This window comes from Rhinolophus sinicus, chromosome 18 (assembly GCF_057876585.1).
Source record: "Rhinolophus sinicus isolate RSI-liver-muscle chromosome 18, RSI-T2T, whole genome shotgun sequence".
In the NCBI taxonomy this organism is placed as follows: domain Eukaryota; kingdom Metazoa; phylum Chordata; class Mammalia; order Chiroptera; family Rhinolophidae; genus Rhinolophus; species Rhinolophus sinicus.
The window spans coordinates 84576216-84588351 of NC_142518.1; the positions used below are offsets into that span (position 1 = coordinate 84576216).

Here is a 12136-nt window from a genome sequence, read left to right on the forward strand (position 1 = left end):
AGAGAGATTTTGGTGGTTGACAGTGACCCAAAACCTGCACCGCAGCCACTCTTGGGCAGCTCTTGGTAACTTGCAAGCCTGAGACAAACGGTGGCTATCTGTGGTGTTCTAAGGTCATTGTGCAAAGTGGTTACAGGCCAGGTGTTGCCCTAAGGTGAGCAGTGACTGCCTGCAGTGATCTTCAGGCACTGTGCAAAGGGGTCACAGGCTGGGCACTGGCATAAGAACTGAATCTACATTAACTTTGTAAAAACCACAGGCCACATCTCGTAACATCCTACGAATCCATCCTGCCCAGCAACTGCTGTATCGTTGAGGGCACTCTGATCCAGATCGCGCACTTAAGGGGACTCTTTCTATGCCTGGGCCTTACAGGCAGCTGGAGGGTAGCAATAGGCCTAGGGGGCCCTGGACCTTTCTCTAAGCTGTCTCAGGCCCACATTTGGTGGCAGCCACACTCGGTTCACAGCGAGGCCACCCCATCATGCCTCCAGGTCCACTACAGGCAGCAGCCAACCACATGTAGCTTTGTGGCTCCTACCAGGTAGCCACAAGCTGGTAACAGGCAAGGCTGAAATTGGCCTGCATGGGAAACCCTCTCAAGAGTCATGAGAATAAACACACCAAGTGGCCAACTTCAGACCACACCAGAGCACTACCTGGTTAGCCCCACAAGTGGCGTCTCAACAGACACCAGAGCCTGTGGGAGTGAATCCTCCTCTGAAGGGTCAGTCCCCACACAGCAGCTCATACACTGAGGTTATCGGCAATCCTCGCAGTCAGTAAGCCTGGAGGTCAATCCCACTCACTGACTCACCAAGAGCAATCAAGGCTAAACTACAAAAGGAGAACACACACAATACAAGGGACACCTCTGGAACACACGCACAGGACATTAGGGAAACTGCACAATTTGACTACACAGAACAATACTACATAAGGCTACTCAGAAAAGACTGAGAGACATAGGAGACATCTACCTAATACATAGAAGCAAACAGAGCAGGAGCCAGAATGAGGAAACAAAAAAAATGTCCCAAATAAAAGAACAAGAGAAACCTTCAGAAATAGCACTAAATGACATGAAGGCAACCAACCTATGAGAGACAGAGTTTAAAACACTGATTATAAAAATGCTTAATCATCTTCTTGAGATGAAATTATAGAAATGGCAGCATGAGGTGAGCCTCTTGAAATCTCCCCTGGAATTTACAAAAAAATTGAATAACTATGATTTCACAAAAGACTCCCAGCACAGCAGACAGGTAAAACTAAGAGTTGTGCAACTCAAAGAATCTAAAGGTGGGAAAATTGGGCTAGCAGGGGAGGAGGGAAGTGGGAAGTGTGGAGACACAGGCCGCCTGGGCGCAGGACACAGACCAAGCTCAGAGCTCAGAGCTCCCTGCATTCCAGAGCTACTGCAGTCATGGGAGAGGGAAGAATTCGGAATGCTAGTGCTCCTCTTATGGCCCACATTCACACCTGAGAGATCAGCAGGTAATACAGCTGAACCCAATGCTCACTGCAGAGACCTCAAAGCAAAGACTGAGCGAAGATGGGTGAAAACAGCGGTTTAAGCCATCACTGCTGAGCAGAGGACAGAAGGCATAGGAGTGGAGCCTAGCCACCCTCTCCCCACCCTCCCAGGGCTCACCCCACCCCCACCTGCTGAGTGCTAGAAGCAGAACAATAGCAGTGTCAGATCCAAAGAACAGAATATTTCCAGTTCTGAGAACTGTGGCCAGCAGACACAGACTCTCAGCCCAAATAGTTTCAGAAAAGGGGAGGAATCCTTGGGTGCAGGAAGGACTGTGCTGGTGGTTGCCACCATTGCTATGGACCAACACACACAACCCACCTGCCCCCCAGCCCTGCCTATCTAGGCGGATCCCTACAGAGGTAAAAAGAGCCACTGAAACACACTGTGCCTGAATCTGGTGCAGAAAGAGCTTTGGAACTTCAGACGATTTCCACACCCACCAACGAAGGCGGTGCCCTGAGAACCAGGCAATCTGCTCACAGAGGAGAAGACTGCCTTCCAGGGAATTACCCCATTGTGTGAGAAGCTGAAGCAATGCAGAGAAAATATAAAACTACAGCGTGAGAGAGAATTAAAGGCTGCAGTTGGAAAGAAAATAAAGCATTCTACCAATACCTACTGGAAAGCAAAGGAAAGACCTCTTCTTACCAACGTGTTGCAGAACCCACTCCTGTAGATGTCTCAGAAGAGAAATAATAATTCACTAATTGCCATAAATAACTAAGGTAAAAAGGCAGCTTAGAAAGAAAATAAAGTCTCCAGAAAATGAACTTAAAGAAATGGAAATATGTAATTTAAAGAACAGAATTCAAGACTGGTTCAGAAAAAACTCAACGAGATGCAAGAAACCATAGACAAGCAGTTTAATGAACTCAGAAACACAAAGAACAAAATGAACACTTTACCAAAAACATAGAAAAAAAAATTTTTTTAAAAAGCACCAAATAGAATTTCTGGAGACTAAGAACTCAATAAAGGAATGAAGAATGAAATAGCCAGCTCAGGTAATAGAGCTGACCAGATGGATGAAAGAATCAGTGACATCGAAGATAGAAATCTGGAAATGACACAGACAGAAGAAGAGAGAGACTTGACAGTTAAAAGAAATGAAATAACTCAACAGGAACTTTCTTACTCCATCAGAAAGAACAATAAAAAAATAATGGGCACACCAGAAGGAAAAGAAATGGAGAAGGGAACAGAGTGTATATTCAATCAACAGAACTTCACAAACTTGTGGAAAGAACTGGATCCTCGAATCCAAGAAGCAAATTAAACACCTAATTACCTCAATCCCAACAAGCCTTCTCCAAGGAACATCGTTTTGAAGCTGTCAAAAATCAATGACACACAATGGGATTTATAGATGATGTAATACAGAATTGCACACCTGAAATCTATGTAATTTTACTAACAATTGTCACCCCAATAAATTTAATAAAATAAAATTTTAAAAAAATCAATCACAAAGAAAGAATCCTCAAGGCAGCCAGGGAAAAGAAGATGATAACCTATAAAGGAAAGCCCTATAAGCCAGGAAGGAGTGGAAATTCTACAAGCCAGGAGGGAGTGGACTCAAATATTCAAACTATTGAAAGAGATAAATTTGAGCCAAAAATAATATATCCGGGAAAGATATCCTTCAGATATGAAGGAGTAAAAAAGACCTTTCCAGATATACAGAACCTGAGGGAATTCTCCAACAAATGACCTGCACTACAAGAAATACTGAACGAGGCTATTTTACGATCATAAATTGAGATACTTTGTGACTAAAAAAATTAAGAGGGGTGAGAGTAAAGGTCTGAACTGTCATAAGGAAATGGAGAAAGTAAGCATGCTGAAGAAAATGGAATACTCTAAATATCAAACATTCTTTTACATAAACTTAATGGTAACCACTCAAAAAAAATCCAGAAATGAAAGATATAACATAATAAAAGAAGAAACTGTAGGAAAAATCATAGAATACCACCACATTGAAATAATAGACAGCAACAAAAAGGCAAAGGAACAATGGAGGCACCGTCCTACCAGAAAACCAGAGATAGATGATAGGAAATCCTCACATATCAATAATCACCCTAAATGTAAATGGACTGAATTCACCAATAAAAAGACACAGAGTAGCAGATTGGATCAAAACACTAAACCCAACCATATGCTGCCTCCAAGAGACACATCTTAGCTACAAGTACAAACATAGACTCAAAGTGAAAGGATGGAAATTGAGACTCCAAGCAAATGGCATTCAGAGAAAAGCAGCTGTATCCCTACTGATATCAGATGCAACAGACTTCAGGATAAAAAAAGTAACAAGGGACAAATTTGGATATTTCATCATGATAAAGGGGACTATAAAACAAGAAGACATAAGAATCATCAATATATATGCCCCCAATCAGGGAGCACCAAAATATATCAAGCAACTACTAACAGAACTAAAGGGAGAAATTGACTAAAACACAATTATAGTAGCAGACCTAAATACATCATTGACAGCTATAGATAGAGCATCCAAACAGAAAATAAATGAGGAAATATCAGCCCTAAATGACACATTAGATATAATGGATTTAATTGACATTTATAGAGCACTTCATCCTAGAACATCAGACTATATATTTTTTTCTAGTGTACATGGAACATTCTCAAAGATAGACCATATATTGGGATATAAAACTACCCTCTGCAAATTTAACAATATTGAAATCATACCACGCATAGTCTTGGATCACAAGGCTTTGAAATTGGATATCAACTGCAAAAAGAAAGCAGGAAAAGCCACAAATATGTGGAGATTAACAACATACTTTTAAAGAACGACCAGGTCAAAGAAGAAATAAAAGGAGAGATCAAAAGTTACATAGAAATAAATGACAATGAAAATACATCCTATCAAAATTATTGGGATGCAGCAAAAGCAGTAAGAAGAGGAAAATTTATATCACTAAAGGCCTATCACAAGAAACAAGAAAAATCCCAGATAAATAACCTCACGTTACACCTTAAAGAACTAGAAAAAGAAGAACAAGTGAAACCCAAAGTCAGCAGAAGGAAGGAAATAATAAAAATCAGAATTAGAGAACAAAATGACAATCGAAAAAAATAATGCGACAAAGAGCTGGTTCTTTGAAAAGCTTAATAAAATTGACAAACCCTTGTCTACACTCACTAACATAAAAAAAGTAAGACACAAATAAACAAAATCAGAAATGAAAGAGGGGAAGTTACCATAGATGCCACAGAAATACAAAGGATCATCCAAGAATACTATGAAGGACTATATGCCACCAAATTCAATAACCTAGAAGAAATGGACGAGTTCTCAGAAACATATACCCTTCCTAGGCTGAATCACGAAGAATTGGAAAATATAAATAGACCTATCACCAGTAAGGAAATTGAATCAATCATCTGAAACCTTCCCAAAAGCAAAAGTCTGGGAGCAGATGGCCTCTCTAGTAAATTCCACCAAGCATTCAAAGAGGATCTAACACCTGTCCTACTCAAACTCTTCCAAAAAATTGAGGAAGAGACAATACACTATAACTCATTTTATGAGCCAACATTACTCTGATACAAAAAGTTAATAAGGATAACAGAAATAAAGGAAACTAGAGACCAATATCTCTGAAGAATACAGATGCAAAAATCCTTTAAAAATTCTAGCAAATCAAATGCAACAATGCATTAAAAACATGATATATTACGACCAAGTGGGGTTCACCCCAGTGGCACAAGGATGCTTCAACATATGCAAATCGATCAATGTGATACACCACATATACTAAGTAAAGGACAAAAATCTTATGATTATATCAATTGATGCAGAGAAAGTGTTTGACAAGATACAACATCCATTTATGATTAAGATACTTAATAAAATGGGTACAGAAGGAAAATACCTTAACATAGTAAAGGCCATATACGACAAATCCTCAGCAACTATCATAATTAATAGTTAAGACCTGAAGCCCTTTGCCCTACGTTCAGAAACATGGCAGGGCTCTCCCCTATCACCTCTGCTTTTCAACATAGTATTGGAAGTCCATGCCAGAGCAATCAGGGAAAAGAAAGAAATAATGGGCATCCAAATTTGGAATGAAGAATTGAAAGTAACTTTTTGCAAATGACATGGTGCTATATATAGATAACCCTAAAGATTTCACCAAAAAGCTATTAGAAACAATAAACAAATACAGTAAAGTTGCCGGCTACAACATCAATATACAAAAGTCCATTGCATTCCTATATACTAACAATAAAATCTCAGAGAAAAAAATTAAAAAAACACAATTCCTTATGCAATCGCAACAAAAGAATAAAATACCTAGGAATAAACTTAACCAAGGTTGTGAAAGACGTATTACTAAGAACTATAAGACATTTTTAAAAGAAATTGAAGTAGACACAAGAAATGGAAAGACATTCCGTGTTAATGGATTGGAAGAATCAACATATTTAAAATGGACATAAAGAAGTTGTGGTATATATACACAATGGAATACTATTCGGCTGTAAGAAAAGATGATATAGGCACATTTGTGACAACATGGATGGATCTTGAGAGTGTAATGCTGAGCGAAATAAGTCAGACAGAAAAAGCAGAGAACCATGCGATTTCATTGATATGTGGTATATAAACCAAAAACAACAGAAGAACAAGACAAACAAATGAGAAACAGAAACTCATAGACACAGACAATAGTTTAGTGGTTGCCAGAGGGTAAGGGGGGTGGGGGGTGGAGGGTGGGAGATGAAGGTAAGGGGGATCAAATATATGGTGATGGAAGGAGAACTGATTCTGGGTAATGAACACACAATGGGATATATAGATGATATAATACAGAACTGTACACCTGAAATCTATGTAATTTTATTAACAGTTGTCACCCCAATAAATTTAATAAAAATAAATAAATAAATAAATAAATAAATAAATAAATAAATGGACATATTACCCAAAGCAATTTACAGGTATAATGCAATCCCCATCAAAATCCAAATGACATTTTTCAAAGAAATTGAACAAACACTGTAATAAATGTTCAGTGAAGTCCACTATTCAGAGGGACTGCAAGGGAGGATAGTTTGAAGCACCATCAGATTTGTATGGAGCAACAAAAGACCCTGAATAGTCAAACCAATCCTAAGAAAAAAGAACAATCCTGGAGGTATCACACTCCCTGACTTCAGCTTGTACTAGTTGGCAACAATCATCAAAACAGTATGATATTGACAGGAAAAACAGACACACAGACCAATGGAATAGAATTGAGAACCCAGAAATAAAACCACATAAATATGGACAGATAATTTTTGACAAAGAAGCTAAAAACATACAATGGAGAAAAGACAGCCTCTTCAATAAATGGTGCTGGGAGAATTGGAAAGCAACGTGCAAAAGAATGCAATTACACTGCTCTCTGTCACCATGTACCAACATTAGTTCAAAATGGATAAGAGACCTAAACATAAGTCCTGATACAATAAACTGCATAGAAGAAAATATGGGTACTAAACTTATGGATCTTGGGTTCAAGTGGATTTTATGAATTTGACTCCAAATGCAAGGGAAGTAAAAGCTAAAATAAATGAATGGGACTATATCAAACTATAAAGCTTCTGCACAGCAAAAGAAACCATCCACAAAATAAAGAGGCAACCAACCAAATGGGAGAAGAGTTTTGCAAACAATGCCTTTTATAAGGGGCTGATACCCAAAATATATAAGGAACTCATACAACTCAACAACAACAACAAAAAAAGAATCCAATTAAAAAATAGGCAAAGGATCTGAATAGACATTTCTGAAAAGAGGACATACAAATGGCCAAGGGAAATGAAAAAAATGCTCAACATCACTAATCATCAGAGAAATGCAGATAAAAACCATAATGAGATTTCACCTCACACCAGTTAGAAGGGCTATCATCAAGACAAATTGTAACAAGTGTTGGAGAGGCTGTGGAGAAAAAGGAACCCTCATACACTGTTGGTGGGAATGCAGATTGGTGCAGCCACTATGGAAGGCAGTGTGGAGGTTCCTCAAAATTTAAGAATAGAATTGCCATATAATCCAGCAATCCCTCTCCTGGGTATCTACCCCAAAAATCTGAAAACATTTATCCATAAAGTTATGTGCTTCAGTGTTCATTGCAGCTTTATTTACAGTGGCCAAGACATGGAAACAACAAAAGTGTCCTTCAATAGATGAATGTTTGAAGAAGTATGGTATATATACACAATGGGAAACTATTCTGCCATAAGAAAAGATGAAATAGTACCATTTGCGACATCATGGATGGATCTTGAGATTATAATGCTAAGTGAAATAAATCTGACAGACAGAGTTGAGAACCATATGATTTCACTGATATGTGGTATTTAAAACTGAAAATAACAAAAGAACAAGACAAACAAATGAAGAAACAAAAACTCATAGAGACAATAGTTACCAGAGGGTAAGGGGCAGGGGGATGTTAAATGAGGGTAAAGGGAATCAAACATATGGTGATGGAAGGAGAACTGACTGGGTGGTGAACACACAATGTGATATATAGATGATGTATTACAGAATTGTACACCTGTAATCTATGTAATTTTACTAACAATTGTCACCCCAATAAACTTTAATTAAAGAAAAAATATCCCGGTGGCTGGATGGTTTAGTTGGTTAGAGCGCTAGCTCTTAACAACAAGGTTGCTGGTTCAATTTCCACATGGGCCAGTGAGCTGCTCCCTACAGAACTAGATTCAAGACAATTAGATGCAGCTGAGCTGCAGGGGTGGGGCGGGGATGAGGTGCGGCCTGATGGCTTAGTTGGTTAGAGCGGGAGCTCTCAACATCAATGTTGTGTGGTCAATTCCTGCATGGGATGATGGGCTGCGCCCCTTGCAACTAAGGATTGAAAACGGTGACTGGACTTGGAGCTGAGCTGCGCCCTCCACAATATTGAAGGAGAATGACGACTTGGAGCTGATGGGCTCTGGAAAAACACACTGTTCCCCAACATTCCCCAATTTAAAAATATTAAAAATTAAAAAAAGAACTGTAACATGAATAAAAGTCATTGTACTGATAAGTTAGTAGTGGTAAAGATGACAATGTATTCACTCCCAATTGTGTTTGGACATACTGTATATAGAGAAAACTCTCCCTATAACATTTGCTTCATTTTTAAAAAATAACAGAATTCTATATTCTACCGGTATTTATAACCCCTGTAAAGTGGGAGACAGCTTATTTTAATCAAATATTCACTCATTTAATGAAAAGGCATCCACCATGTCAAATTGCAGATAATCCAATCCGTTGTATTAAGTGACTGTCCTCATCCCTAATAGAGCATACCTGTATATCCAAGGAATAGAAAGTAAGTGTTCTTGCCTGAAAGAGCTAGCATCATAAAGTACTGCCTGTAAATTTTCAATGGTATCAGTTTTAAAACTCCATAACAATTGTAATTTTCTAAAATTGAAATCCGGGTTTGGTTTTTGCTTCCTCCAGGAAACAAAAACTGATTTATTGCTGGCCAGGGTTCCTAGTTCACCAGAAACGTGGTCCAGACAGAAACGATTAACGTTTCCCTCCAAATTAATTTCAAACTGTCTAACTTAGCTATTTCCATTTTCCCCTAAGTAAATACCAAATCTGAATTTTCTATTACAAACAGCAATAACCGAGTCTTGCTTTAGGATATCCTGTTTCCTCTCCAATCTACATATGCCATCTTTTAACTTCATATGCATTTCTTTCTCTATAAAGGACCTGGCCTTTTAGTAGTCACTCATTCAATACGAAAGACAGTACTGAGAGTAAGAGAGAGAGATTCCCTTGAGCCACATGATCTTAATAATCTTAACATGTGGACACATAAGGGGAGAAGCATTATTCTAGAATGAATCAAAGTCAGGCTTTCCCAGAGAGACCTCTTCATTCAAATAATTAAGAGGATGACTTCTTCGAGGAAGAGGTGGAGATAAATGAAAACGATAAGGAACAAGGCACGTTTTGAGGGCATCATTTGTCATGATATCTTGTTTTCTATACACCCATTGCAGTATACATCTGCACTGACGCACGATGCAATACTGGTCATAGCAGAAGCTTTCCGCTACCTGAGGAGACAGCGAGTGGATGTGTCCCGCAGAGGCAGTGCTGGAGACTGCTTAGCAAATCCTGCTGTGCCCTGGAGTCAAGGAATTGACATTGAGAGAGCTCTGAAAATGGTAACAACCACAATGGATTATTGGGTGGGGGTGGAGCAGCTTATAAAGACACACAAAAAAAGAGACCTCAATCTTGAGAAAAGACATAGTAAAAGGAATGGGATCATAAGGGAGTGGGAGGTATCACATTGTGAGGGGTGTAAATGTCTAACTATTATATTGTTCTGTACACCTGAAACTAATACAAAAAAGACCTATGGTTCTAGCAACAACAAAAAAGGAATAGGATCACACTCAATAGAAGGTCAGAGTATGCAGAAATATGACCAAAGATACTTATTTACCAAAATCTAGAAATCTAAAACTAGAAGGTTCTTCCTTGAAACTTTAAAAATGGCAGATTTAGGGCAAGTGAATATTTAGTTCTGTGCTACAGTGTAGGTAGTAAATTAAACTCAAAAGTTGTGGATTGACATTGTAAATGGCTTCAAAAAATTCAAACTTTCCAGAAATATGTTACTAGGGGGACTGGGATATTTTATAGGAAGCTCCTAACTTCAAGGTGGACATTACAAAGGACATCAAAATCCTCTGGCTCATCACACAAATGATTAGCCTGGATGGACTTTGGAACTAAGTCAGTGTGATAGTATTTCTATTATCAAAAAGAACCTTTATACTATTCTACATGGTTAAATTCAGAAACATGATCCATTTCTAGGCCTACATAAAAGGCTATCGCTAATGCCCCAAAGAAAAAGCTTAAAGTACAAGGACTCAATGGATAGACAGTCAAATAGGTCACTTGTTTTTAGTATTTACAGGGTAGGAGATTACTTAAGGCTTCTTGCAGTGTCCTTTGAACAGGTTCCATTATTTACACTAGGAGCAGGATCACCCATTCATTGCCGCTTTGCAAGCAAGAGCTCTTTCCTGAATATTTTGCTTTATGCTATATGTGCCTGTATGCATTAAAATGAGACTTCAAGAGTACAAGACTCTCTTATTTCTACTTATTTAATTATCCTGATGTTTGGGACATCCAAATTAACAAAGAGATAGGCAATGATAAGATAATTCTGTGCTCAACCCAGCAACAAAGAATTTGTAATGGCCTCATAACATACATCATTTTGTGTAATTTACTATCTTTCAGCTGCCTTAAATTTGCCAAGTTGGAAGCATTCAATCAAAAGGGGTTAGTAGCCCCAGTGTCTTTCCAAGAAAGAGATATGACTCATTCTTCCATCATGTAGATTTTTCTGTCATATGTCAGTTCCCTAGTGAATGCCCTAAGTGTGGTTTACGGAGGTAACACTGTACAATTTTAAAGAGCAGTTAATTAAATTCAACCTTCACAGCAGTTATAAGGTTTGCATTGTCAGGTGAAACATAGTGATGTGTGAAATATAAAAGTCCCCTGCAGTGACTCAAAAGGAGTTTTTATCAACAAAACCTCAAGGGGCAAGTTCTAGCATCTCCAATCGACTCCCCATTCATGAGACAAACAACTATCTTCCCCAAATAGAGAACTGGCTACCAAAGTGAAGGACAAGAAATAAATTTGAATAGAAAAAAATTATATTGATCATATTATTGCACAAATAGTTTTTGTATGTCTAAGTCACTAATAAAATTCAAGCTATAAGCCAAATAAGTAATTTTCCCTGAGTCCTAAATATCAAACTAGCAACCAAATGAATTTGTGTAGTTGACTCTCTTTAATGATCTCTTTCTACAGGCCCATCTCTTCCTATTGCTCCAGAAAGTATCAACACTACTCCAACAGCAGATGTTCCCCTGTAATAAATGCTCAGTAAAAGTCCACTATTCAGAGGGACTGCAAGGGAGGATGGTTTGAAGCACCTAAGGTTTTACTATATTAAAAGAAATCCTATTTTATTTGAGTTAATTAAAAGTGAGAATGGATGATGTTAAAAGCATCCCTCATTGTGACTAACACATAGCTGTTGCTCAATACATCATTCTCATCCTTCAAAGCAGTCTACAATACAAAATAATTGCCTGATAGAGGCTCCTAAGGGGCCTGTTTTAATGAATAAATAAGAATATCATTCATTCAGTAAATATTTATTGAGTACCATCAACTATGTATCAGGCTCCAAGTTAGTATGCAAACATGAAGTAAGATGAGGGGAGCTCACATTTAAATTGTTAATATATAAAGAGATGTTCTGAAAGAGCTTAAAGCCACTTGCAAATTGGGTAATCATTTTCCTCACAATCTATAGATAGTGCAAAGATCGGCCTCAGCCCAGTCTACTGAAATACATCACAATTTTAACTCAGGAGATATGTCCACTTGTTCAGGAAACATTTTATTCAGCATGTGCTCAATTCCAGGCTCTGTATTAGTTGCTGAGAACACAGAAAAAGAATGTCTGTCATCTTGAGATTCTC

General features: G+C 38.2%; 1 protein-coding gene across 11 annotated transcripts in view; it reads left to right on the forward strand.

Moving 5' to 3' along the window:
- GRIA3 (glutamate ionotropic receptor AMPA type subunit 3) overlaps positions 1–12136 on the forward strand; it is a 568173-nt gene that overhangs the window by 383392 nt on the left and 172645 nt on the right. For 10 of the 11 annotated variants that reach the window (XR_012493554.2, XM_088795040.1, XM_088795041.1 and 7 more), the window contains one exon: positions 9608–9775. The exons of the other annotated variant lie outside the window; for it this stretch is intronic. Coding sequence is in view for 9 of the 10 variants with exons in the window: in XM_088795040.1 (XP_088651166.1) it covers positions 9608–9775 (168 nt within the window). In the remaining variant the exon portion in view is untranslated. The remainder of the gene's footprint in view (positions 1–9607; positions 9776–12136) is intronic. 11 annotated transcript variants of the gene reach the window in all.